The 27,834-nt window shown below is 40.7% G+C and overlaps 5 protein-coding genes across 8 annotated transcripts; 2 read left to right on the top strand and 3 right to left on the bottom strand.

Annotated features, from left to right (window-relative positions):
• Nucleotides 1-40: 40 nt before the first annotated feature.
• Nucleotides 41-2,902, bottom strand: LOC106350522 (nucleolar GTP-binding protein 1). Its single transcript, XM_022703826.2, has 3 exons — nucleotides 2,718-2,902; nucleotides 479-2,423; nucleotides 41-342 (listed from the first exon to the last, which is right to left on the bottom strand). Exon 2 carries the CDS (start codon nucleotides 2,406-2,408, stop codon nucleotides 495-497), a length of 1,914 nt encoding a protein of 637 aa, XP_022559547.1. The 5' UTR covers nucleotides 2,409-2,423; nucleotides 2,718-2,902; the 3' UTR covers nucleotides 41-342; nucleotides 479-494.
• Nucleotides 2,903-3,069: 167 nt separating this feature from the next.
• LOC106350513 (dynamin-2A-like) lies at nucleotides 3,070-10,274 on the bottom strand. Its single transcript, XM_013790391.3, has 22 exons — nucleotides 9,875-10,274; nucleotides 9,498-9,548; nucleotides 9,288-9,408; nucleotides 9,064-9,156; nucleotides 8,623-8,684; nucleotides 8,325-8,442; nucleotides 7,909-8,245; nucleotides 7,551-7,698; nucleotides 7,159-7,260; nucleotides 6,954-7,073; nucleotides 6,642-6,725; nucleotides 6,431-6,558; nucleotides 5,781-5,865; nucleotides 5,540-5,663; nucleotides 5,304-5,380; nucleotides 5,153-5,209; nucleotides 4,750-4,894; nucleotides 4,522-4,661; nucleotides 4,068-4,181; nucleotides 3,900-3,967; nucleotides 3,643-3,815; nucleotides 3,070-3,537 (listed from the first exon to the last, which is right to left on the bottom strand). Exons 1-22 carry the CDS (start codon nucleotides 10,013-10,015, stop codon nucleotides 3,290-3,292), a joined length of 2,736 nt encoding a protein of 911 aa, XP_013645845.1. The 5' UTR covers nucleotides 10,016-10,274; the 3' UTR covers nucleotides 3,070-3,289.
• Nucleotides 10,275-15,349: 5,075 nt separating this feature from the next.
• On the top strand, nucleotides 15,350-18,097 carry LOC106349709 (glycosyltransferase BC10-like). Its single transcript, XM_048757952.1, has 2 exons — nucleotides 15,350-16,213; nucleotides 17,209-18,097. Exons 1-2 carry the CDS (start codon nucleotides 15,614-15,616, stop codon nucleotides 17,848-17,850), a joined length of 1,242 nt encoding a protein of 413 aa, XP_048613909.1. The 5' UTR covers nucleotides 15,350-15,613; the 3' UTR covers nucleotides 17,851-18,097.
• On the bottom strand, nucleotides 18,098-20,956 carry LOC111213903 (pentatricopeptide repeat-containing protein At1g10270). Of its 2 annotated transcripts, none has more exons than XM_048757947.1 (2): nucleotides 18,639-20,956; nucleotides 18,098-18,605 (listed from the first exon to the last, which is right to left on the bottom strand). In XM_048757947.1, exons 1-2 carry the CDS (start codon nucleotides 20,776-20,778, stop codon nucleotides 18,292-18,294), a joined length of 2,454 nt encoding a protein of 817 aa, XP_048613904.1. In that variant the 5' UTR covers nucleotides 20,779-20,956; the 3' UTR covers nucleotides 18,098-18,291. The 2 variants fall into 2 exon arrangements, with proteins under 2 accessions (XP_048613904.1, XP_048613905.1); XM_048757948.1 differs by having other exon boundaries at nucleotides 18,098-18,618; nucleotides 18,652-20,956.
• LOC111213904 (protein FAR1-RELATED SEQUENCE 11) lies at nucleotides 20,944-24,018 on the top strand. 3 transcript variants are annotated; one of them, XM_048757950.1, is made up of 4 exons: nucleotides 20,944-21,075; nucleotides 21,575-22,564; nucleotides 22,645-23,088; nucleotides 23,213-24,018. In XM_048757950.1, exons 2-4 carry the CDS (start codon nucleotides 21,587-21,589, stop codon nucleotides 23,828-23,830), a joined length of 2,040 nt encoding a protein of 679 aa, XP_048613907.1. In that variant the 5' UTR covers nucleotides 20,944-21,075; nucleotides 21,575-21,586; the 3' UTR covers nucleotides 23,831-24,018. The 3 variants fall into 3 exon arrangements, with proteins under 3 accessions (XP_048613907.1, XP_048613906.1, XP_048613908.1); XM_048757949.1 differs by having other exon boundaries at nucleotides 21,054-21,244; XM_048757951.1 differs by lacking the exon at nucleotides 20,944-21,075 and adding an exon at nucleotides 21,276-21,293.
• Nucleotides 24,019-27,834: the final 3,816 nt, after the last annotated feature.

Raw genomic sequence — 27,834 nt, 5'->3', positions numbered from 1 at the left:
GAATCCATTCAAGGAGAGGAGGTTTTTGGTTTTGAAACAATAACTTCAAAGGTACGTTTTACTTGATTATTTCTGTTAACATACAACTCTTAAAGTTTCAGAACAAGATATAATCTTATTACAAAGAATCCAAATATGCCAAGACTACGAACTCCTGTGTATAAATATAAGAGAGCCAGTTGGAACTAAAGCCAACCCCATCAACGAAATAGCATATAACCACTGCAAGTATCAATAATCATCTAAAGCCCATCAACTTATAAAAGCATCATATAAATAGTAAAGAAAAAAAAAGTGCAGCTCTTCTTCAGTCCTTTCATAAATCTTACTTGAGCATATTCCCTGCAAGAATCAAATACATAATATTTTTATTCTCTTTTCTTACCAGCTTACAAATCACAAGACCAAACAGGACTATGATAGAGATATATGCATATGGCCTATGCTTAGAGAAAGATTGTAAGTAAATGTAATGTACCTTTGATTATTTGGTTTCAACGCCTTTGAGTTTTTCCTTTCCCTCTTTTACCTGAAAACAAGTATTTTGGTTTAAGTGTTGGTATAACTCTGTCAGCTTCTCCACGACGTGCATCTTTGTTCCTCTTTCTGTGAGACTTGTTCCCAATCTTAAGAGCCTTTATCTTCTGGCAAGAATCTTTGAAGCCTTCACCAGCTAACACTGATCTCGATCTTGACAAAGATCTAGATAAACACAGCTTCTTATTACTTTGTTGCTCATCGTTCACATCATCACATCTCTCCCTCTTTCTGCCTCTAGATTTGCTTCTTGCACGGTTCATAGCCGAAGAAGGGTCAAGACCGAGGGATGACAAGTCTCTACCCAACCTCTCCCTTGTAAACTTCTTGTCCTTGTTAAACTTTCTTGGAACAGCTGCTCTGTTCTGTGCATTGCTCTTCTTGAGTCTATGCTCTTGAATCAGCAAAGCTTTCTTCTTACGAATATCAGCCAGCTGTTTCTTCTGCTCCTCCGTAAGTTTCTCGCCTTCAATCTCAAACTCATCTTCTTCATCATCCTCAGCCTTTCGACGGTCTTCTTCACTTGTCAACTCCTCAAGTCTATTCAAAATGTCTGGATCCATAAAGTCAGCAACATTATGACCATCACAAATCTCAGGTATGATGTCATCCTTCCAGCTTTCATCAGCCAAGATGTACTTCTTCTTCAGAGAAGCAGAATAAACCCCAGCTCCACCGTTCTCATCTTCCAAATCTTTCTCAGTCTTTCGCTTCTCACCAGCTTCCATGACTACCTGAGGTGTACAAGGGAGCCTCTCTTTGTCATCACGAAGCTTCGGCATTGCCACGTGGAACCTGTTCAAGTGGTCACTGACGCGTCTAGATTTCATCTTCTCCTCCACCCTTCGATCTAACAGCTTCTCACAAGCGGAATTCTTCACAGCCATCACGCCTTCTTCCGTCAGAGTACTCATATTCAAAACCACTGCCTCTTCAGTCTTCATCTCTTCAATCAGCTTCAGATCTTCTTCAGACAGGCTCTCCACGGACACCAAATCAGTCTTGTTGCAAACAATCACCAACGGTTTGTTCGCGAACGAAGACTTCAAGCTGTGGAAAAGAGAAGCCTGCTGAGCAATGGTGTAGCCACAAGAACCAGAAACATCCAAAAAGAACAAAACAGCAGCTCGAAGATACGCCAAGGCAGTGACGCTACACATCTCGATGATGTTACGGTCTTCCATCGGCCTATCCAAAACCCCTGGCGTATCGATCACCTGATACCTCAAACACTTGTAATCAGTATGACCAACAAAGAGCGACTTCGTGGTGAAAGCATACGTCTGAACATCAACATCAGCTCTCGTAACTTTGTTCATAAAAGAACTTTTGCCTACGTTAGGACATCCGCATATCAAGAGAGTCCTTGCGTTGGGGTCTATCGAAGGAAGCCTCGCCATGTGCTGCCTTACCTCCTCGAGATAAGCCAAACTAGGACCAACCTTCTTCATGACAGTACACATACGCCCCAGAGCAGAGACTTTCAAGGACTTGCATCGGTACAGAGAATCACCATACTTGACTAGCTTCACGTAATCACTGGCGATTTTGGTGATCAGCTTCTTGGCGGTGTTGAGTTGGCCGAGAGCTAGCTTGTAGTGATCCTTGTCGTACAGGACGTTAAGAAGGTTGTCGTAGAAGGGATTAATCTCTTCGAGGCGAGGAAACTCGTAGACGATGGTGGAGAGCTTTTCGACGAAGTTTGATTGTGTGAACTTGATTTTTCTCATGTAGAAGCTACGGAGTTGGCTAATTTTTTTGCTCTTGTGGGTAACTGTTGGTGTCTGGCGCTGAGTGCGTGAGAGGATAATGTCAACGAACTTTTTTCCATCTGGGACAACAGTTATCTTCTTGAAGTTATACTTCACCATTGCTTTTTAGCTTATCTGACATGCATAAGAATCATTACATAACATGAAGTTAGGAGAGTCGTAACATAGTTCTGAGATTTCAATGACTGAATCCACATCACAAGAGCATCAATCAATGAACTTTACGATCAAACAAAAATCTCTGTGATAAAGCATTGTGCATGCAATAAGATAGGTTTAGATTAATTATAAGAGCATATGAAGAGTGTACGGACAAGGTACAACAGGGTTTGTAGGGTATACAGTTAAAAGAGATTGCGAGTTCGGAAAACAAAGAAGATAAAGAGAGTCGTGAGAAGACAGACATACAAAGAGATTTCGAGTTTGTGGAGAAGACGAACGCCGGCAGCGTGAGATGAAGTTGAGGTATGTTCTAAAATGGAGGAACCCTATATTAATCACAAAAAGTCAGAACCGACTTGAGTGAAAATATAAAGGGATTTAAGTCCGAACCTTCTGTATGTGTTGGAAGGTTCGGTTTGGCATGTTAATTGCGGCCTTCTAAGGTTTAGAGTTTGCGGGCTTTTAAACTTCGACGCCGACCGGATTACGAGGCGTTCACATAATAATTTTAGAAAAAACTCAAAAAAGTAAACATAACTTTCAAAATATTGCATGAACATGCCCCTAAAAAATAGAAAGGTCCACACTTGCCCAAAAATAGTTGCCAAAACAAATAGTTGAATAAAGAACAAAAAGATTCAGACAGACATGGACTCATGGAGCAAGCACAGAATGTGTGATAATCTCTATCTACAAAAATGACAAAACACCAGTCCCCTTCTTAAACTAGTAAAATAAGAGTGACTTAGTCCCAGAACACGGGACCCAAACTCCAGAGAAAGAATCAGTCTCCGTTTTTTTTTTCTTTCTTTCAGGTTCTAATACCTGTAAGATGATCCACCCTGTGGTGGTGCTGGTGGAAGCCGGTTCGGGGTGGTGCGGCGGCTGCTACCAGAGCCTGGTGATGGCAAATCTCCGTTCTGAGCAGGATCGCTGTAACGGCGGCTGTGACTGTGACCACCTGATCCGTATCTTGACAGTGAATCTGACCCTCCATTACCAGCGGCGTTGAAGGCATTCATCCAGTCATCCCCTGAAGAACCTCCACTGGTTTTTGGGCTGCTTTCTGCGGGTCAAGAGATACCACAATGAAGTTTAAGAACAACCGATGTATGTAACGTAGCCCACAATAGCCAGCATTGCACTGCCCAAATCAAGAAAAATAATTTACCAGTGGAACCGTTGTCAGACCAACTTGAAGCAGCAGCAGCTCGGTTGTCATGAACGCTAAGCTGCCTTGTGAGCTTAGAAAGAAGAGAGGATTGTTTCAGGTAACGCTCTCTTTTTCCTTTGACGTTCTGATCCTCTTGAATCAATGACTCAATCCTCTCATTGCCTATTGCACTATAGATCAAATACAAGAGAGCGCAGATAAGCACACCGTAACTGAAATGAAATTCGACACAAGGTGGAGGAACGATATTAAACCTGATAGAGCTGTATAGTTGATTCAGCATGTCTTCTTTTGATTTCTCCACTTGACAAAGAACAACAGCCTGTTTAATTCATGTTGCTTAGTATCACGACCGAGGAACAACTGGAAAAGAAAAGGAGATGAACAAGGAAACTTGGAGCTATAGATTAAGCATAGTCCACCTTGGGAACATTGGCTGCAAGACTGTTAAGGACAGCTTCAACGTAACCACGTACTTCTTGGGACATCCACCGAAGTTCCTCTTCTGGATCGACGGGTTTCCTAACCATCTTATCCTGAAATGCAGACAAGATCACGGCATAAGTAACCTCTATCACGGATACCAAGCATAAATGCCTAATATGCCAACTCGACAACAATTTCCACGTTCACTAAGACATCGTTTTTCACTCTTGCAACAAAACATGTTTTAACTCTTCAACGTAAAGTTTCTAAAGTTCTTCCGTTCAGTGTTTCAAGCACATCGAAACCTTTGTAATATAGAGTTGGAAGTTCGTCAGTGATAAATGGTAGTGCATAAGACTGGTGAAGATATCTAGCATAGATCTTAAGGAAGGGAAATACGAAAGATAAAAGACAAAAGATTAAGCGTAGAAGTTGGCCATGATGACTCACAAGTGAACCTTCTGAAAAACTCTGTCTCATGGAAATATTGCCCACTTGGCCTCCTCGAGCCTGAATAACCTTCTGCAACTTATTAATCCACTCGTTCTTATCGACTGCACTCTCAGCCTTAAGCACAAGGGAATTGTGAGCTGCAACATAATCGTTTGAGGAAAAGCTCATATAAGAAGGCATAGAAGAGTAAGAAGTTTGAATTCTGAAAATGATTGGTTCACGTACCTTTTAGTACAGTCTTATAGGGAACCTTGCAGGTTATTTTAAATATAAGACCTGGTCCTTTTGGATCAGGTCCGTTTGCCTTCTTGTCCTTCGAACTCTTTGATTTTTCTACTTCTTCCTCAGGAATTTCTTCAATAGTGCATTCCTGAGTGTTTAACAAAGTTTATGAAAAAGTAATATCAGAAAAACAGGAAAAGTGTTATTTATAGAGCATCCACATTTCTCATTGATAATATCAGTAGTATACGAAATTAGAAGCATGAGCTTCACAATACACAAAGTAATTTGTAAATCTCTATGGAAAAACCAGTGTGTGTGGGATAACAAGGTGGATATGAAACAATTTTATTAGCCTTATCTATTTTTCGACAGGAGTCAAGAAAGAATGGAAAGAGAATGATACCTCCAAAGTTATTGTGCCCCGGAAGTTTCTTTCTTCTTGCTTTTTCGTATAGCCCAGCTAGGAAAAGGTAAATGGATAAGCAAGTGATTACAGTGCTTCCTCCCTGCAGATATTTGGATAAACACCGGAAGGATGTACACTAAATACTAACCTTTCCAGTTTTCTCATTTAGAACAAACCATCGCCTACTCCATCCATTTGTTTTTGCACTTTTCTTCATTAAGTACCCTATATGAAAGAGTGATTATTTGTTATCGACCTTGGAAGTTGGTTTATCAAGGCGAAAAAGACGGAAATCATGCAACTCATGTAAAAGGATAGAGAGGGGGGGGGAGAGAATTAAAGTTTTTCGACAGCAACTGTGTAGACGTATAATAGGATACCAACCTGCTGTTATCTCTCCCTCAGGTCCAGCAGTTTTCAGACCAGAGACCTCCGGCGTCTCTTTATCTTGCGGACTAGGTTTGTCTTTCATTGATTTCATGCTACCATCCGGCTGAGGACTAGCAGCCTAAATACATGCAGGTATGAGAATTATTTAATTAAGTACTTTCATGAACGTTAATGTAAAACCATAAAAAGCATTTTCCACGACGAGGATTCAAATTAATTTGAAATGAAGACGCACCCTGCTTAAAAGGGACTGCTCGGCATCTGGTCCCTTCTTAGAAGATCGTCCTTTCAGCTCATCCTCGCGACGTTGTCTTTCCATTCTGATGAAATCAATACATCGTCAAAAAGATAGAAATGATTTTCAGTCATGAACCATGAAAACAACAATTTTGGAGTTCCCCAACAAATGTGCAGCTACAGAAATACAACTGCTTGGATACCAAAGTCCAGCCATAGAGATTCTAAAAGAAGCATACTGACGTGACCATAAACACCCCTACCAGCCAGGCTAACAAGTATATAGAATCCCCCATCAGAAAGCATGGTAACTATATCATTAAGGTATTAGCTCACAGGAAAGAATAACAAAACCATAAAGATGGTTGACAAGAAGTATAAGAAGTTAATGGAATAGATCAATGCCAAAGTTGTCCTAAGCGAACACTCGTACACAGTTTTCTAGTAATGAAAGCATCAAACCCCTAAATGCTCTAATTACAAACAAACACGCAAAAACAAAAACATAAAGAAATTATAGAATTCAACAAAGATCGAGCCATGGTGTTTAAAAGAAAAGAAAAAAATTACAATGAGGGATCATTAAGTCCGAGTACAACCATTAAGAGTACAAAATAAAATTGAAAAAGAAAAACAAAGACAGAATACCTCCTTTGCACAAGACGGATAAAATGCTGAGGTGGTACAAAAGCCCGTTCCATATCGACTAGTGCAACCACCATTTTCTTGGCTTCATTCTTGAAACCATCAAGTGCTGCACTTGCTATAGCTACAACCTGGTTGATCATTTGTTAGAAAGGAATAGCTATTATCGAAATGATAAAATGCTACTGAACAAAACACCACCCAACATTATTACCTCTCGCTTGAAAGGAGGATATCTCCCGAGGCCAGGTGTAGCATTTGCAGAGGCTGAAACTATGTCAACAAGAACTCGATGAACCTAATCAAAAGTTGACCGTATTAGCTCAACAGAGAAATAAGACAATCCAGAGATCTGGATGCATGATATTTGGAGTAGGAAATATATACTAAGACTTAAATAAAGTAGATAAGAGCACTAGAACAAGAGAAAACTTAACAAAACTCTCGGCAACGTTCAGAATAATTAAAGTGTCAAATTGAGACGAATGCAGTAAATTACTGAAATTGAATACTACTGCATGCACACCTCATCAACACAAAGACGTGCAGGGTCTTTAGCCAACTCAAGAACAATCTTTATCAGCGACCTCAACCCTTTCTCTGGAGATATAAGATAAGGTTGATAACCATCTGCCTCCAAAACAACCTGATAAATTCAAAAAAAAAACTCTGAAGTTTAGTGTCAAAACATATCTCGTGCAGAAAATTTTAGGAAAGAAGCAGACACCCACCCTTTTAACATTGTTCAAGTCAAAATGCCTATCCAATGGAAGCTCCTTGATTCGGTTGGGAAAATTTCCTTCAAAACTTGCAACAACTTTCCAACCACTTCCCTGAATAAAAAAGACTGTTAGAGTAAAACGTACACCCAGTTGCAAAAGGACTTCAGCATGAACTAAAAGAACACAAGTGCAAAAAATGTAACTCAACCCCTCAGTGGGCTTATGCACTACCATAAACCTCAGCTATCCGATTTTATGAGATTTCCCACGATATAATGTGATCTAACCAATCGTATGTTAGCAAGATACTCTGATTGCTAATATTAAGACAGTTCCTCTTTTTCACGATATGTTTGGATTTCCAACGAAAGTTTAGTTTATTTATGTAGGAAATTACTTACTTCACCACCAGCCAAGTGGAGAAGAAATTTTTCCTCAAACTCACGGCAAAGCTCCAAAGCTATAGCCCTTGTACCTTCAGCACTGTTAACGAGTTGTTCCCCAAGCCTCGCTAGCTCGTTCTGCACTATCTGAGACTTACCCTGGAGCCTGTACAAAGAATTTGAATAATGAAAACAAGAAAAGACGCCTAAATATACGAGACAAGAAAACAGCTTGGGAAAATAATCATTTTCCCTGTCTGGCACATAAATGTAAGTATCTCGGTAACAATCATCACGGATTAATAGGTGAAACAATTGGTCCAACTCTCCTTTATGACATTAAAGACAAAAGATAATATATAGAGAGAAGCAATACCCAGACAGGATACTTGGAAGCCTGAGCTTCATTCTGCTACGGATCTGGCTAGCAAGGGTGTCCACCAAGGCAACTCTGCCAAGCTTGCTTTGTGGGGCCCCAGTCAAAATGGACTTCAGACTTTCACTTTCAGCACGCCATGCGGTTTCTAAGGAGTTCTCACCACTTCCAGACTGTGCTGATGCAATTGCAACGGATTGGCCAATAAGAGCTACCCATGGGATGTCAGTTGTTTTTGGCGGTCCTTGATTTGAGAGAAGAGCCTGAACAGCTGCGAGGGCTTTCGGGTTCTCTGCAGCCTGGTCAATTTTCCCAATAATGCCAACTGTCCTAGTGCCTAGTAAAGTAACAGCCATTGGTAAGTATAAAATATAAACAATAAAAGAAAGCCAGATTGAAAAATCTAATGTACTCACTCTCTGGATCATGCTCCTTCGCAATCTTCAGTGCTCGGGAAGATGAAATTTCAGATGCCTGGCTAGCAGGGACTATAACCAGCAGTATGGCATCATTGTGTTGCGCGTATTCAGCAATCTTGCAAAGAGATCCCCCAAAACAAACAAAAGTTTTCAATAAGGAATATTAACAAACATGATAATGAATCGATGTTAGCATTTCTGCAGGCAATATGATTAATATTGTTGAAATCTTATGTTTCATGGTTGTCGGGTGGATGAAGGGCATGAAAAGGAACTAAGTAGGTCCAAAGCTCACCATTGAATCATCCACAATTCTCTGGTCCAGTCCAGGCAGGTCAACTAATTTCAGTGGTGGAGCTGAAATATACAGTTTAAAAGTAATATGTTATGATTATGATCTAATAAAATTTAACACTAAGACAATGCATGTCATATGTCACTGCTCACGTTCAAAAGAGTATTATTTATTCTAAAGCTCCATTAAATATATTATATGTTACCCACCAACTTACAGCTTTAAACTCTTAAACAGTGAGTGAACAAAAAAAAAAAAAAACTCTTAAACAGTGCACTAAATTGTAGGAGTATATGGGATGGGGGTGGCAACTTATTACACCTAACCAGTTCACTGATATCAGAGATATACTCTATCACCCAATTAACATTAGCTGAGGATGTGCTACTTTAAGAGTAGATAGGCATGCCACGAAAATTGTGCAATTAAAAAAGGACTTACCTGTGCTGGTACGAAGGTTTAAATATATTTGATCACGATTCTTCCCTGAGGCTCCTTTGCTAAGTCTATCTTGGAGAGAGTGTCTCAGAGCACCTAATTAACAAACCCATGTCGAACACAATGGTAACATTATGAGAAGATTGATCAAATCCATTCTATTGTACATGCAGAAAGACGCTCACACACCACTGCTAAATTACGTATGTTGATAGAGGGAGACTTACTTGCTGAAACTTGTTGAGATTTATTGTCGATTTGCAAGATAATAGCCTTGCTGCTCAAAGAAGCCTCCCTGCTCAAGTCAATTATAATAGGAGCTCGTGTAGCACCATTCTCACCCGTAGGCTGTCCACAGAGGCCAGCGTGATTTGAATGAAAGGTATGATCCAATAATAAACATTAAAAACTCACATAAGACTCGATGTACTACTTACCAGGACTGGATGTCCAATAAGACTGTTTAGAACTGCAGACTTCCCAGCTCCCTGGTTCAATAAACAAAGAGATATCACTTAGATCTCAACACAAGATATAATTTAATATCCGAACTACCTACCTCAATGAAGCAATTCATTCTTAAATCTGTCTACTAGTCTAGAGGATTAAATGTTGATCAAAAAGAGATTAGATCAGAAACTAGAGGGGAAGAGAAGCAGATCTTAAGGCAAATATCAAAACAAATGAGCTATCAGAATCGCTACAGGAAAATTCGAAAATATCTAATCGAGATCCACCGATAACGAATCTAATATTAACAACACTCGAGCAGGGGCCTAAACACACAAGCAGATCGAGGAGCAAGGGAACTCACCACATTTCCTAAGGCTACAACGTTTAGGAAAGTGGCGGGGCGTCGGGAAGAAGAGGTCTCATCGGGATCTTCGTCGGCGAGCAGAGACGCCGCCTGTTTCATCGAATCTGAGAGCTGAGACAACTCATCGATCGCCTCCATCACGAATCGAGATCAAAAGTAGGAGATCTGGAGGAAGAGAGGAGTCCCTAGATTAGATCTGGGCAGAACGGTTACAGGAGGATTCTTTTTCCCGGTCGTGATGGTATGAAGCTACGATTATTCGTTCGTCTCCGTTTGGGGATTTCCTTAAGAGCGGAGACGAGGTCCTATAAAGACGACGTAAGATTGATTCAAAAAGGCACGGGACAATCTTCAGATTTCAAAACAGTTGCAATTAATCTCATACGACTCAAGTGGCTTCCTCTTTTTTATTTCCCTTTTTAAAATTTTCCACCAAATTATATAATGTTTAGAGAATTTATTTATTAAAAAAATTTGATCATGCAAAAATAAAATGGTTTTTTCAAAAACTAAAAGTAAAATTCAAATCTTAACTAGATTAAAATAATTTTGAAAATAAAAACAAAAAGCAAAACTATTTTAAAACTCAGAAACAACCACCACCAAATATTGTCGAGCTTCGTGATATCACTTCATAAAAGTATTACCATTTGTTAGATCCACTTAAATTTTGGTATAAAGGCATTTCTTATCTATTGCTATTTTCAATTCTATAATAGTATTTACAGGTGTAATTGCTTAACTCACTTCTATATTTTATTCTATAATATAGATTTTTATTTTTTTATTTTGTATTTAGAAATTAGTCAAATTACTATCATAAAGAAATACATTGGAGCATATCTCACATTTATTATAGCATTTTTATATTTAAAAATGAAAATAACAAAATATATCGGAGATGGTATTTATACTTACCCAGGTTACTTGACATCTCCCACCATCACAAATGACAGGATGAGTTATAAGGTATACAAATGTATTCATGTTGTCTGTCATTCCAGTTTTAGGTTTTAATGTTTATCGTAGCTTTGCAAATTGACAAATAACAAATTAAAATAAAATAAGGGAAATTGAGCTCTATAGCCATGAAAAAAAACATAATTCACAAAATAGTCATTTTCCCTAACAGACATATACGCGCTGTTACATATTAATACTGTAATACCATTTTCCTCAACCGGTGTAACCTGCTAAAAAAAATAAAACAAAATTAATTATTAACTCTACAAAGGTAAATTGTGGCTTACTCGACTTCACATCTTCCCTTTTTTACAGTTGCCATTGTCGGTCTTCCTCCAAACCACCGATTTTCTCTCCACAATCGTCACTGTCGGCCTCCTCAGTGTTTCTTTGACTCCTAGAAGTGCGTTGCAAAGGGGAAATCGTATGTGCTTGTGAAATTGGTTGCGAGAAGAGATCGTAAGTGTGATTGGCGTGAACGACCACCAGAACCTCATCTCTTTCATATCAGTGATTAGGTTGAGATTTGTTGTAATATTGTAAGTTTTCTGTTTTGTAACGTATGTTCTATTGTTTCAATGTTATTTCCCCTATTTGGAATAGATTCGGCCCTAGTATATTCTAAGTTGATAAATTTAACTCATCGTTTATGTTGCATATCTGATCTGGTAAGCTGAGGTAAACAAATTGATTTAAGGTTGAACTTTTTTTTGGTTCGTTGTACTCATTTGTTTACTACGAAGGGAGGATAGTAATTATGGAATGAAAAGTCCGTTTTGCGATAAAATAAGTTCACTTCTCGGTGAAATGGAATATCTTATGGAACTTGTGCTATTTGAAATGAAAAATCTAAGTTTTAGAGATTGGTTACATGTCATTCCATTCTTCTGCTATTTCTGAAGAATCGTATCAGAACTAATATACTATTCGCTCTCCATCTGACCATATGTTCCATTCCATATATATAAATTCTATATTATATCAGATGGTACAATTCTAATTGCATATGTTACTTCTTTACTCGCATAGGCTATTTGAGATTGACACAACTAAACATCTAACCTAAGCATAAAGTAATTCATATACTAGTAGCCTATCTCATATGTTATCATTTCCTTCCAATTTGTAAACTAACATATGTCTTCATTTTTATTTTGTTCTTCAGGTTTGTCATGGATGAGTTGGAAGGGTAATAGTATTTATATACTATTTTATGAAATGGAATAGACTGTCTTTCCTTCAAATTTGGTTCTTCTCTTATTTGCCATGTTTATTAATATATAATGTACTATTTAGTAAGTTATATTTCATTTGATGCTTAAAAGAGAAGTTTAATCTTGTTCGCTGTTGTTTCATGTTCTATTGATATGAGTTCTGTATTGGTGTATACATATGTTTTATATTAGTCTGTATATGATTTTGTAAAGAGAAATAATATATTGAATTTAAATGAAATATAATTTATTATGACATCAAATTAAAAAGAATACAATGTGATGTTGAATGTGAATGATATTTATATGATGTTGTCTCTTCCACTTCTTTTCTCAAATATTGTCAATCTTCATTTCTTTTCGCTACAATCAATCGAAATTTGGTGTAAGCATTAGCCCATTCCAATTAATCATACACTTCAAAATTTGAATAATATATATGCACTGTGCTATATTGATTGTTACCGTTTCTATTCTATATGATCATGTAGAATGGAAATTTCGAAATTTGGGTTTAGTTTATAAAAGTTTGGGGTTCACATTGGTCTAGGGTTTATATTTCCATGTAGGGTTTAGTGATTAGTGGTTAGAGTTTCGTTTATGAAAGATTGGGTTTGACTTTGGATTAGGGTTTATATTTCTGCGATTAGTTGATAGGGTTTAGTTTATGTACAATTAGGTTAACACTGGGGCAAACATTACCATTTTTCATGAAGATATATCCATATCAACATTTGAGAAATATCTTAAGATGATCTTTAGATAACAACTATATATTCACCTTTTCTATTTTATATGCTCATGTAGAATGGAAATGCATGTTACTTGTATTTCGAAATTTGGATTTAATTTATGAAAGATTGGGGTTGACATTGGATTAAGGTTTATATTTCCATGCAGGGTTTAGTATTAGTGGCTAAGGTTTAGTTAATGAAAGATTGAAGTTGACGTTGGATTAGGGTTTATATTTCCGTGTAGGGTTTAGTGATTAGTTGATAGGGATTAGTTTATGTACGATTGGGGTTGACATTGGGGCAAACATTACCACCTTCCATGAAGGCATAGCCATATCAACATTGAGTTTAGTGTAAGCATTACCTCATTCCTTGCAATCATAGACACTTCAAAATTTGAACAATATATTTGTATTTTGTTATATCGTTTGTCACATTTTCTATTCTATATGCTCATGTAGAATGGAAATGCATATTACTTGTATTTCGAAATTTGAGTTTAGTTTACGAAAGATTGGGGTTGACATTAGATTATGGTTTATATTTCTTCACCTCTTTGCTTTGAGTTTCTTCGGATGGACTTATATTGATAAGTAGATGGAATACAACATTTATTGATACAACTACTAATTTACACCACTTGTTTAACTCCACACAGTAAAAATATATTTACTAACTCCACCTGTTTACGTGGCTTCCTCCTACTCTTTAATATGGAGTAGTTGTAAGCCATTATTGGACATTTATTCCATTAATTACGTCACCGTCTCTCCCCAACCGTAGAAGTCATTGTCTTTGTAAATGATTATATTGGTAAATTACATTTCCAAGTTTATATTCTATATTGTTCATGTGGCATGGAACGTACACTCATATAAATTTGATGGTTTGTATCATGTTGTTGCATTCAAAGGGTTTTGGTTGACCATGCCCAAACCTCACATCCATGTTGTTATATTAGACGTACCCCACGTTATATGTACCCGTCTCCTCATCCAACCCCCTGTACGGTACTTTCTAACTCCCATGCAATTCTAGCTATGATATTGTTGTATAGCATATGGAATAGTTCGGCTGTAAAATAAATAGTAACTGTTGATTTTGCCTATCTGAAGCTGGCAAAATGAGTCTTTGGCTTCCATTTGGGTAAAGTACTACGCACTTTCCTTGCGTCATGCACATTTCAACTGTACCCAAAGTATTTACATGATCTTTCAATTAGAACTACATTTATACGGATACTATTCGCCTTATACTACGTAGTATGGACCTTCTGTAACTGGTATAGAATACACGCGTTTCATTGTCGTCAATTCACCGTTTGTTTCTGATACACTTACGATTCTTATTTACTCCTATATTTGCATCCCCTTCCATAATGTGTTGAATACATCTCCGTCACGCACTCCCTAAGTTTTTGTGATTGTTACGGTGCAACACAAACCCACCACGTCGTTTAGTTTGTAATATAGAACCGGTAACCTGTTACTTTAAGGGACATAACCGGGTGGGAGGAAGCACAAAAGCCTGACAATGAATTATGTCAAGATCATCGCTACTTTCTTAATTTATCATTAAAAAATGCTTATTTCGCCAATTAACCCTTAAAATAGTTGGTGCACAAAAAAAACTAATTAAAATAGTTTTTCCTCAAATTTTGTGAGCCAAGAGGAAGAGTGAAAGTAAATAGTAATCATGATAAATTTCACTGTACCGTTCATACGGAAGTTTTTTTTTAAATTACCAGCCAATATGTGTTATCTTTGTGGGTGAGAGACCTCACTCTATTTTTCCCTGTAAAATAAAGTTTAGAGTAAAAATGTTCCAATAGTATTCTCTTTTCTACTTTATAATAGTGTAAAATTTTTGTTTTACTCTATATATAGAGTAATTTTTTTATTTTTTTGTTCATCACTCTAAAATAGAGTATCATTGGAACAACATCCAATTTTATTATAGAGTTACTCTATTTTAAAAGAAAAAAATAGAGTAAACCGTTAGAGATGATCTAACAAGGTGACACTAAAATGATGTTTTGTTATTATTTTATTAGATGTAAAAATAATAAGTTTTCATCAAAACACTCTTAGTTTAAAATCAAAAGATAACAACATAGTCAAAGCTTATGTATAAACAAAATTACTAAAAGAGTATAAACTTTCTAACTATAAAAAAGCTCATAAAAATGGAGGAATAGTTGTATTAATTTATTCTCTGAAAACACATACTCTGTACCTATTTGATTGGCTGGGTAAAGAATGACAAAAGCTTTGTAGATTTGTTTTTAAATGTGTTTTTAAAAAAATTAAGGTTACACTTGAATAATTTATAAGCTTCAATACTGAAATCATTTTTTAAATAGAAAGTTGGACCAAAGAGATGACGAGCACTACACCACGTCACAGTCGAACGTGGGCCTCCAGCCCAATAACTCAAAGAGCCTATAAGTTCTTCCCACCTGGCAAGATCTGCGGAGTTTGAACTCTTTATGTTTTCAACGTGGACCATAAACTCAATTAAATTACGTACAAACTCAACTTTTAATTTTGTTTTTTATATAATAAAAAGATCAAAATCCACCACACTTCCAACTAGAAAAAAAAGACCAGATTTGTTTATGTTTCTTCGTCTTCTTCTTCTTCTTCTTAGCGGAGAATTCAATTTTTTTCTGATCTGTTCCAGTCATCCTTTCTCACTCTCACGAAAGATCTGATTATGATTACGGTCTCTCTGAAGCATACAATGTTTCCATGAAAGGCTGAAACTTTTATTTTTTTTTGGAATCGTCATCACTCTGTTTTCGAGAGTTTTCTCGAATTTCGATCATGGCGAGAGGAAGAGCGGGTGAGAAGGAGGAAGGCGAAAAGCACATAGGGTTACTAAAACTGGCTCAAACGCTGTCGTTTCTGCTCATATTCATGGCCGGGATCATCATCGGCCTCGCCGCTAGCTCCCACATCGATCGCTACTTCAACTCCCTGCCCACGACGGCGTTCTCATCCTCCTCCTCCTCCTCCGCAGCCCTGCAAACGGTTCCCGATTACTCCAACTGCACGGTCGTCCACCGGGACTGCGCAGGCGGCGACGACGAGAATCACGACGACGACGCGGCGAAGCGGAGGGATCGGGACTGCTGGGGCGTCGAGGGGTTTGTGCGGCCGGAGAATCTGAGCCACGGGATGAGTGACGACGAGCTGTTCTGGAGAGCGTCGATGGTTCCGGTGAAGGAGGGGTATCCGTACGAGAGGGCTCCGAAGGTGGCGTTTATGTTTCTGACGAGAGGGCCTTTGCCTATGCTTCCGCTATGGGAGAAGTTTTTTAGAGGGAATGAGAAGTATTTGTCGGTTTATGTTCATACGCCTCCCGGTTACGACATGAATGTGTCGAGTGGTTCGGCGTTTTACGACCGGCAGATCCCGAGTCAGGTACGTGTTTGATGCAATAAAGTGTCTTGCTTGTGTTCCTCTGTGGTATTGGAACAGAACAAATACACAAAGCTTTTCATCAGTGACTTAACTTAGAATACAAGAACAGAGTATTGGGTAAGTAGATGAGTTTTGTTGTGGTGTCTTCTAACTGTAGTTGTGCTAGCTTGAGCTTTAGGAGATGAAAAATCTAGGTGAAAGTTATGTGCTTTGGGTCCTGAAATTATTTGTAAATGCTAAACCAAGATTTTGAGCTGGAGACGTACTATTTTAACAATTCTCATGGATCTTATAGTTAGCTCATGCACGTGGGATAATCAACAACATCCAGGGTGTTTAAGTATAGTCATTCTGGATCATGGAGATCCAGTTTTATACAGGAACTAAATGTAGATTTAATCGGTATGAGGGAATCCTAGTTACATTGGGCGTATTTCTGAGACTATTTGAGATCGTTGATTGGTGCTTAGGATTTTTAAATTTTCAATTGTTTTTTTTCAATTGTTAGCATATACATATTTCGAGGTTGTGTATGGATGAAGATTGGTTACTTCTTGCGCATTAGTTTGTGTTGTCCATCTGTGCCTTATGGTAGATACATAGTTCTAACAATGTTCACCATTATGTTATGATTTGGAACATAGCTGGTTTTAGTTCATTTGATGGGAACAATTTGATCCGTAGGGATAAGAGTAGAACTTCTTAGTTGTGAACCACAAAAACAGTATATGAACTTCTGCTGTTGATTTAAAATTCATTTCTTGTAGTAATCTCTTTCATTTTCTCTTGTAGTAATCTCTTTCGTTTTCTCTATTTACTGCAATGATCTGGTAATTGCTCAAGGCTTTTTTTTTCCCACGACACTGAGTTTGGTTTCTAAATATTGTTTGGTATATAACTTTGAGGATCATGGATAGTCTATGTTAGATCTTTATGAATACAAAAAAACAAAAGCTATTTGGTTCTGATGTTTCTTCTATACATTGATTTCTCAGAAAGTTGAATGGGGATCTCCACTACTAACAGATGCAGAGAAGCGTCTTCTAGCCAACGCATTGCTCGACTTCTCAAACGAGCGTTTCATTCTTCTCTCAGAAAGCTGCGTCCCCGTCTACAACTTCTCCACCGTCTACTCTTACCTAATAAACTCTGCTTACAGCTTCGTGGACTCTTACGACGAGCCCACACGTTACGGCCGTGGGCGTTATAGCCGCAAGATGCTCCCAGACATCAAACTACACCACTGGCGCAAAGGCTCTCAGTGGTTCGAAGTAAACCGTAAACTCGCCATCTACATCATCTCCGACTCGAAATACTACTTGTTGTTCAAACTGTTCTGCAGACCGGCTTGTTACCCTGACGAGCATTACATCCCAACGTTCCTGAACATGTTTCACGGTTCGGTGAACGCGAATAGAAGCGTGACGTGGGTGGATTGGTCCATAGGTGGTCCGCATCCAGCTACGTATGGGGCGGATAATATCACGGAAGGGTTTCTACAGTCAATAAGGAAAAACGAGACGGATTGTCTTTACAATGAAGAGCCAACTTCTTTGTGTTTCCTTTTTGCTAGGAAGTTTGCTCCTAGTGCCTTAGCTCCTCTTATGAACTTGAGCTCTACAGTGATGGGGTTTTGAAGGAAAAAACAGCTGATTTTCTCTCTCTTCATGTTTCTACTTTTATAGAGATGAGATGAGAGATTCTTCTACGAGATACATACTTAGGACTTCTTTTGGTGATGGTCACTTCTTTTTGTATGTAGGAGTTTTGCTTCTGCCGACCTGCAGAGCTAATAGCTAATCTAGTTATAGATTACCAACATCTATTCTTTTTCATCAACTTTTTTGGAAAAATGAAATTACAGTGCGAGAGTTTTTACTGATATTGAAACTGCATTACTCTTTACTCTTTATTAGGAGGCTTCAAGAGAAGCATAAATACAAGTCAATCAACAACAAAAGGTGTGTTAGACTATGATGTTGATCTGTAATAAATAAATATCAGAGTTTGGAAAAATTGCGACCAACAAACCAAAAGGCAAAGGAAGATGGGCAGAATGAATAAGCCAAGTTGTCGAACTAGTTTCTCAATTCAACTACCTTTTTTTCTTCACCATCTTGCCACTCGTGGGAGGAAGATGACACTGGCTCTTGTTGTTGAGAAAGATGACCATTCCCAGAGTTTGACCACGGTGCTTGATTAGCTGCCACTTGTCCTGACGTGGGATTTGACCACTGTGACTGCTGATGGCTAGCTGTCTGATTAGACCATAGCTGCTGCTGCTGCCCTGTCCAAGCTGACTGCTGGCCAGCTGTCTGATTATTCCACTGTTGCTGATGATGGCCAGTGTTTTGATTACCCCACGGTTGCTGCTGGCCAGGCGTCTGAATAGCCCACTGTTGCTGATAATGGCCATTCTGAATACCCCACTGTTGCTGCTGGCCAGTTGTCTGATTATCCCATGATTGCTGATGAGATGAAGGACTTGACCATCCCGGTTGCTGAGACCAAGATTGCTGCTGTTGATATCCTGGTGCCTGACTCGACCATGATGGTGTCTGTCGCCCTGCCGTCTGATTAGACCAAGGTTGCTGCTGCTGGTTAGACGAGGTGTTGGACCAAGAAGGATTCTGGCCGTTATTAGCCTTGTAAGTTCCTCCTGTTGTTTGACCATTGTCCCCACCTGACCCTGGTCCCTGGCTCGTCCATGGGGCCTTCTCTCTAGGTTGCTGAGGAGCTGCAGATGTAGCCCCTAACACTGAGGGTACACCAGGTGCAGTGTTACCAGAACGCACAGAGTTTCTAATCGGACGGGTAACCGTATTCAAGGTTTTCTCAATCTCCTCACGACGTTCTCCTTTCTCAAAAGTCGCTATGATAAACTCCCGCAGCACAGGAGCAACACCAACACTATATCCAACCATCTGACCAATTATATCCTTGGCTTGGTCAAGTGCACCGCCATCACAAAGACCTCTAACCACCACATCGTAAATCGAAGAATCTGGTTTCGGTTCCTTCTCTCCCATCTTAGTCAAAACCTCCACAGATTCAATGAGCTTACCATTCTTAATCAGCTCGCCAAAGACCCTCATACCAAAATCAGCAACCACCCTTAAATTCACATCAACCATCCTGTTCAACATCTTGAGAGCATCGTCGATCCTCTCCGCCTTGAGATAAGCATCAATCATCGCTCTGTGACTCGGAGCATCAGGAGGCAAGGATTTGCTCACACCTTCCGCAAACAACCTTTCAGCCTCTGGTAACATCCCATGCTCACAGAATCTCGTTACTATGTTACAATAACCAACATAATCCATCACAAACGGCCTAGAGGTCGGTTTGCTCCCAACTTTCTTGAACGTCTCAACCGCTTCCTCAAACTTCCCCATCTTGAAACACTCATTGACCATTATACTAACCGTCTCCGAATTCACAGAGAGAATATTAGGAGGAGTGTGATTATCCAACATCTCATTAAACAGATCCCAAGCTTCACTCTTTTTACCATACTTGAGAAAAACTTCCAAAAGCACATTCCCAGTATGTGGATACATTCTAAACTTCTTCTCCAACAAAGACCTGTAACACTCCATAGCTTCCTCATCCTCACGTTTCTCAAACCAATACTCCATAAAAGTGGCATTCACAATCCCATCGTAAACAGTACACTTACTTTTCAACTCATCAAAGAACTCATTCGCCTTATCTAACTCCCCAAGGTCCAAGAACCCTCTTATCAAATTACTGTACACCATCGAATCCGCAGCTAGGCCTTTACTCAACATCTCCCTCAACAAACTCGCGGCATCTCCGATCCTCCCAGCTTGAACCAAACCTTTCGTCAAATGCCTATACGTAACCGACGAAGGAGCGAAAGGAGCGTTAGCCAATATGTAACGGTACACTTCGAGAGCTTCCTCCACGTGTCCTTCGTCGCAGCGAGCGTTGATGATCTGATTGTACGAGACCACGTTGGGGACGATGTGATTCCGCTTGAAGAAATACTCAAACAGAGAGATCGAGTCGCCGTAGCGCTTGGCTCTGTACATCGCGGCGATGATCGCGTTGCAGGTGAACACGGTGGGCCGGGTGCTGGAGAACACGGAATTGCGAGCGAGGCGCGACGCGGCGTCGAGATCGGAGGCTCTGATCAGGGACTGGACTCTGTTGTGGAGGTTGAGCCGCTGCCCGACGAGGGATGAGGTCGAGTCCGGGAGGCGCGGCGCGTTGGGGTCGCGTTTCGGAGGGGGATCGCGCCGGAGAGCGTTGAGAGGAGGCTGGATCCGGCTCTGGCGTCTCTGTTTGCGACGCGCGGCGTCTGCTTCCTCGGCTGATGAGAATGTTCGATTCCGGATCTGTGGAGAGGAAAGGTTGGGAGGGATCTGGAATTGAGAAGGATCGTTGGATTGAAATGATTCTCGAGTGTCAGTGTTCGTCTTCGGATCTTCAGTTTGTGGGGAAAATGAGATGTTGTAGAAGCGCTGCTGGATGAGTGTGATCGGAATAGGGGCTGTGGTGGCCGCGTAGAGACGGTGGCGTAGGAGGCGACGGAGAGACATGGCGGGAGGAAGAAGGTTTAGGGTTTTAAAGATCAAACGAGACAATGTGTGTGTGTGGCTTAAACCCTTGAATTAAAGAAATAAACAAAAAAGACGATAAATGCAATTTAGTAAAACGGTGACGTATTAGTAAGTGGCGATGTTTGGTAATAGGTTTAGTTTTATTCTGGAGAGGAGTTAGAGAAGGCGTAAGATAACAAGATGCGAAGGAGAAACAAAGGGATTGTTGTCACCTCCCTGCGCAAATTAGGGCTTCTCCTTCGCAACACTGTGTTCGTCACTCTCGTCTTATAATCAGTACTCTCTCTCACTCTCTCTCTCTTTAGCAGCTTCTCTGTCTATTATTCTCTTGCCGCGAGTTCGTTATTGTTTCCAAAGATGAAAGCAATCAGCTTTCGATTCATGCGAGTTTCAATCGTGAAACCCATCTTGCTTGTTCTCATGGCCGTAGATCCGCATACAAAATGTGACCTTGATTTCGAAATCTCTAATTAACTTAAAGTTCTCATCTTTCTGTGAGATATTTGGATTCTGAATCGTTTTAGCTTCATGTGCATGAGTTAAAATTGAAACTTGTTATCAATGTGTCCTAGGGTTCATGTTATGAGTACATTCTAACTTTCTAAGCTTAGTTGATTCTGTTAACGGCTATTATAATTGCTGCTCGGTCATGTACCACAAGGCGATAGCTTTAATCTGAATAGTTAGCCATCTCTTAACATTTTATGTGTAGCATTTCATTTGAATAGTTATCCCAATGCTACTTAGATCCTCGTTGCTATTATGTGCTTGTCAGGTAAGAAGCAAGATGTCGGATGATGCTGGACAGATGTTGCTCATCTACGATGATCCCTCAGACCATCGATCTCTCTCTTTGGACGATGCTAGTAGCACTGAGGAATCACCAGACGGGACCGGACTCTCTTTAGAAGCAGTTAACGATGTCATTCCATACATAGGACAAAGATTCCTCACGCACGACGCAGCTTACGATTTCTACAGCACCTTTGCAAAGCGCTGCGGGTTCTCAATACGTCGTCACAGGACGGAAGGGAAAGACGGAGTTGGGAAAGGACTCACCAGGCGCTACTTTGTTTGCCATCGCGCTGGTAACACACCTGTCAAGACGTTAAGCGAAGGAAAGCCACAGAGGAACAGAAGATCTTCTCGGTGCGGATGTCAAGCGTACTTAAGGATTAGTAAAATCACGGAGTTAGGTTCGGTGGAGTGGCGTGTCACAGGCTTTGCTAATCACCACAATCACGACCTGTTAGAGCCGAGTCAAGTTCGTTTCCTTCCTGCGTACAGGTCCATATCGGATGCAGATAAAAGCCGGATTCTGATGTTTTCCAAGACGGGGATAACGGTTCAGCAGATGATGAGGCTCATGGAGCTTGAGAAGTGCGTCGAGCCTGGCTTTTTGCCGTTCACTGAGAAGGACGTCAGGAACTTGCTTCAGTCGTTCAAGAAGCTTGATCCTGAGGATGAGAACATCGATTTCCTGAGGATGTGTCAAAGCATAAAGGAGCAGGACCCTAACTTTAAGTTCGAGTTTACATTGGATGCAAACGATAAGTTGGAGAATATTGCGTGGTCATATGCTTCTTCCATTCAGGCGTACGAGATCTTTGGAGATGCTGTGGTTTTCGATACAACGCATCGGTTAAGTGCAGTTGAGATGCCACTTGGGATATGGGTTGGAGTTAATAACTACGGTGTGCCTTGCTTCTTCGGCTGTGTGCTTCTGAGGGATGAGAATGTGAGATCTTGGTCATGGGCACTACAGGTACTTCTCTTTTGACCTCTTGGTAGTTATCTCTCAAGTAGAACATTTGTCTCCTATCTGACATTTGTTTCATACATAAGGCTTTCACAGGGTTCATGAGTGGGAAGGCGCCTCAAACAATACTAACAGACCATAATATGTGTCTCAAAGAAGCCATAGATGGGGAAATGCCAGCGACTAAGCACGCGCTCTGCATATGGATGGTTGTTGGAAAGTTTCCGTCCTGGTTCAATGCTGCTCTTGGGGAGCGTTACAACGACTGGAAAGCCGAGTTCTATCGCCTCTACCATCTGGAATCCATAGAGGAGTTCGAGTTGGGTTGGAGAGACATGGTGAACTCTTTTGGACTGCACACGAACAGGCACATTAATAACTTGTACGCCTCACGTTCCTTGTGGTCTTTACCGTACCTGAGAAGCCATTTTTTAGCAGGAATGACTTTGAGTGGCCGGTCCAAAGCCATTAACGCCTTTATCCAAAGGTTTTTGAGCGCACAGACCCGGTTGGCTCACTTTGTCGAACAAGTATGTTCTCTTCTTCTTCTGGCAATGTTATATTCAATGCTGCTCTTATGAAATCTTTTTTTCTGAAATGGAACTGAACATGTTACTACTAAGTCTATGGACGGTTTATGAATTTTAAATGCAGGTAGCTGTTGCGGTGGATTTCAAAGACCAGGCCACAGAACAGCAAACAATGCAGCAGAATCTTCAAAACATCAGCCTAAAAACCGGAGCTCCTATGGAATCTCACGCAGCCTCGGTCCTCACTCCTTTCGCCTTCTCCAAGCTCCAAGAGCAGCTTGTGCTTGCAGCTCACTACGCTTCGTTCCAGATGGAGGACGGGTATCTCGTGAGGCACCACACAAAGCTCGATGGAGGAAGAAAAGTGTATTGGGTTCCACAAGAAGGCATCATAAGCTGCAGCTGCCAATTGTTTGAGTTCTCCGGGTTTCTCTGCAGGCACGCGCTCCGTGTTCTCTCGACCGGAAACTGTTTCCAGCTCCCGGACAGGTATCTTCCTCTGAGGTGGCGCAGGATCAGCACGTCTTTTAGCAAGACGTTTAGAAGTAACGCGGATGATCATGGTGAAAGGGTCCAGTTTCTGCAGAATCTGGTCTCGACACTTGTCTCTGAATCGTCTAAATCGAAAGAGAGGCTAGAGATTGCAACCGAGCAAACTTCCATCCTCTTGTCCCGCATCAGAGAGCAGCCTATCTCCTCACTTTCTCTAAGAGACATCTCTTCTGTTCAGAGAAATTTTTGATACTGCAAGGCGGACGCGTTTGTAATAATAGGAGGATTACTCGCGTAAGTTACTCATAATCTTTGCAATGACGTAATTTTAACTGCAAATGTACAAGTTTATCCTTAATAGCTTGAGAGAAAAGCCATTTAAACCTTCCTTCTCTGTTTATAACGACACTTTTATTATAATGATTTCCATTTGGCCTACTTCGTCAATTAAAGCATACATATACAACGTATATGCATAAACTGAGTCTATGTTTTAGCGAGGAGGTTGTAGGCAGATCCCACACTAAGTAAGATGAAAACGGACAAGCACAGCTTAGATGGCTCGTTAAAAACCTAAACTCAAGGGTTCATGGTTCGCACCACCACCTCGTTGACGCACCTGTCTCTTATCCACACTCCATAACTTCATGGAATGCATGCAAGCATGTTAGAACTGAAGTGTATTTGATTAAGATCCGCCCAACCACTCTCTCTTAGTCTCACAGATCGAGTACTAAGCCAGAATACAATCTTCCTCTCTCAGAGTCAAGCCCATACAAAATCCCCCCAACTCTAAACGACCATGGGTCCTCTTATATACTTGAGGCCCATGTACATTCCTTTAAACGATCGTAACTAACTCGTAACAACCTCTTCCCCGTCAGCAGTCTCCTCTTCTCTTCTTCTTTCTTCCAGCTGCTTCTTTCTCTTCCTCACATAGATCTTTCAGGACATATCAATACCCCCATTGGCGAGACTCAGCTTGTCCTCAAGTGAGAAAGAAGGAAACTGATGCTTTACCTCTCTTGCTTTAAGCCACGAAGTCTCATGCGCAGGTAAATGACGCCAACGGATCAACACCTCCATAAACCCATCTTCGTCATAACGATGATCAACCACATCCTCTGGTTCCACCACAATCTCTTCCGTGCTGTCCGGAGGTAGAGGCACAACTAACTCTGGGCTCCCAATCACAGGTTTCAACTGAGATATGTGAAAAACCGGGTGAATCTTGGAATGATCTGGTAACTTCAACTTGTACGCAACCTTCCCAATCCTCGACAAAACTTCAAAAGGGCCATAAAATCTTGCAGCTAACTTCTGAAACAGACGCTGACTGACTGATTGTTGTCGATAGGGCCGTAATTTCAAATACACCATCGAGCCCACTGCTAACTCCAACTCACGCCGATGCTTATCAGCATTATTCTTCATGTGAGCTTGAGCTCTGAGTAAATTCTGTTTAATAGATCCCAGCATCGCGTCACGTTCCTTCAACATTGCATCAACCTCAAAGTTCGAACTCGCACCCTGTTCATATGGTAACAATGTCGGAGGTTCTCGTCCGTATACCAACTGAAACGGAGTACACTTCAAAGCCGTATGATATGCTGTATTATACCACAGTTCTGCCCATGGAAGAAACTTGGACCAAGTCTTCGGGTGTGACGAAGCAAAACAGCGCAAATACGTTTCCACACAGCGGTTTAACACCTCAGTTTGACCATCTGTCTGAGGGTGGAAAGCAGTGCTAAACCTCAATCTTGTGCCCGCCATGCGAAAGCATTCCTTCCAGAACTTGCTCAAGAAAATCTTGTCTCTGTCAGAAATGATCGACTTAGGAAACCCGTGCAAACGAATGACCTCTTTACCAAACTTATGCGCGACATCCATTGCAGTAAAGGGGTGTTTCAAAGTCAGAAAATGACCATACTTGCTGAACCTATCGACCACCACCAGTATGACATTCACTCCTTGTGATGTAGGCAACCCTTCTATAAAGTCCATCGCTACATCCTCCCAAATCTGATTTGGTAATTCTATTGGCTGCAACAATCCAGCAGGAGAAAGCGTTGAGTACTTGTGTGTCTGGCATATTGCACAGGCGGCGACATACTCTTGTACTCTCTTCCGCATTTTGGACCAATAGAAACTCAGCTTCACTCGTTGTAACGTCCTTAACACGCCTGCATGACCTCCCATAACACTGTCATGAGATTCCTGTAGAATCAATGGAATAAAGGCTGACGTTGATGGAATGACGAGACGTTGTTTATAAAACAAACGACCATTCGTCAAAGAAAACCCGCATTTTACTTCCTTCCCCACTGCCAACTTCGCAACCAATTGTTGTATCTCCACATTATTATCAACCTCCGCATATAAATCTTGTAATTCCAAAGCCGAAGGAACTGTCAACGCCAACAAATCAACTGTGACCCCTTCAGCTTTAGTGGCATGATCGATACGAGATAAGCCATCTGCCACTTTGTTTTCGCTCCCTACCTTGTACTCAATATCGAACTCATAACCCAAGATCCTTGTTAGCCATCTCTGATAGTCAAGTGTAATCTCTCGCTGCTCCAAAAGATATTTAAGACTTTGCTGATCTGTTCTCACTACAAACCTTCTTCCAAGCAAATAGTGCCTCCACTTCTGTATAGACAGTACAATTGCCATCAATTCGCGCTCGTATATAGGTTTCTGTTGCTCCTTACTGGTCAACCCCCTACTGAAGAATGCAATAGGATGACCATCTTGCATTAGGACTGCTCCCAAACCAAACCCAGACGCATCAGATTCCACTATGAACAGCTTTGTAAAATCGGGTAAAGCGAGCACCGGCGCTGATACCATTGCTCTCTTCAGTTCCTCAAACGCGGCCAGCGCTAATGTCAGCCATAAAAACTGTTCCTTCTTCAATAGTTCAGTGAGAGGCTTAGCAATACACCCATAGTGTTGCACGAATTTTCTATAGTAACCAGTTAACCCCAAGAATCCGCGTAAATCCTTCACTGCCTTCGGTATTGGCCACTTCTGAACTGCTTCAATCTTCTGATTGTCTGTGGATACTCCTGCACTCGAGATCACATGACCCAGATATTCCACCTGCTTCTGAGCAAACGCACACTTCTTCCTGTTCGCAAATAGCTTCTGTTCCACAAACACATCCAGCACCATCTCTATGTGCTTCACATGCTCTTCCAACGTATAACTATAGATCAGTATATCGTCGAAGAACACTAAAACAAATTTCCGCAAGAACTTTCTGAAAACGTCATTCATCAAAGCTTGGAACGTCGTAGGTGCGTTGGTAAGTCCAAATGGCATCACCAGAAATTCGTAGTGACTGTCATGGGTGCGGAACGCAGTTTTCTCAATGTCACTCTCCTGCATCCTTATCTGATGATAACCTGATCGCAGGTCCAGCTTCGTAAACCACTGTGCTCCGTGTAGCTCATCCAATAGCTGATCAATCATCGGTATGGGATACTTGTCTTGAATTGTGGCTCTGTTCACCGCCTTATAGTCCACGCAAAAACGGTGTGACTTGTCTTTTTTTTTAACCAGTAAGACCGGACTGGAATATGGGCTAATACTTGGTCGAATCAGCCCTTCTTCTAACATCTCTCGCACCAGCACTTCCATGATCTCTTTATGAGCATGGGGATACCTGTAAGGTCTGACGCTTATAGGCTTCGAATTGTCTTGTAAGACAATCGAATGTTCTCTCCCCCTCAATGGTGGCAAACCTTTTGGCTTCTGAAAAACCGCTTCATACTGTTGTAGCGTCTGAGCCACTACCGACGGTATCATCTCTTCTGTTTCCGTCATTTTCTCTACACTCTTAACCTCCATTGAAATTCCCTTCTTTTGTACCCTCCTTTCAGGTGAAAAGGTTTTTAAAGAGACGTTCCCATGTAGAGAAGGATCACCTCTTAGCAACACCTGTTTCCCTTGGTAGCAGAATGACCATTCATTCTTCTCCCAATCTACAACGCAAGTACCCAACGTTCTCAACCACTGCACTCCCAAGATAACGTCAACGTTTCCTAATTCCAAAACTATAAATTCAGCTTGGAAAGACATATCTGGAAGTGACAACTCCACATTGCTACAGACCCCTGTGCCTTGAACTGAAATGCCAGTACCAAGCAACACACTCAAATTAGGATTTGTTGTTGTGCTCAACTTGTTTTTTTGCACCGTGGCTGGAGAAATGAAGTTGTGCGTCGCACCACTATCTATCATCAC

Source organism: Brassica napus, chromosome C5 (genome assembly GCF_020379485.1).
Source record: "Brassica napus cultivar Da-Ae chromosome C5, Da-Ae, whole genome shotgun sequence".
In the NCBI taxonomy this organism is placed as follows: Eukaryota; Viridiplantae; Streptophyta; class Magnoliopsida; order Brassicales; family Brassicaceae; genus Brassica; species Brassica napus.
The sequence above is the reverse complement of the archived record's forward strand: the minus strand, read 5'-3'. Positions and strand labels throughout refer to the sequence as shown.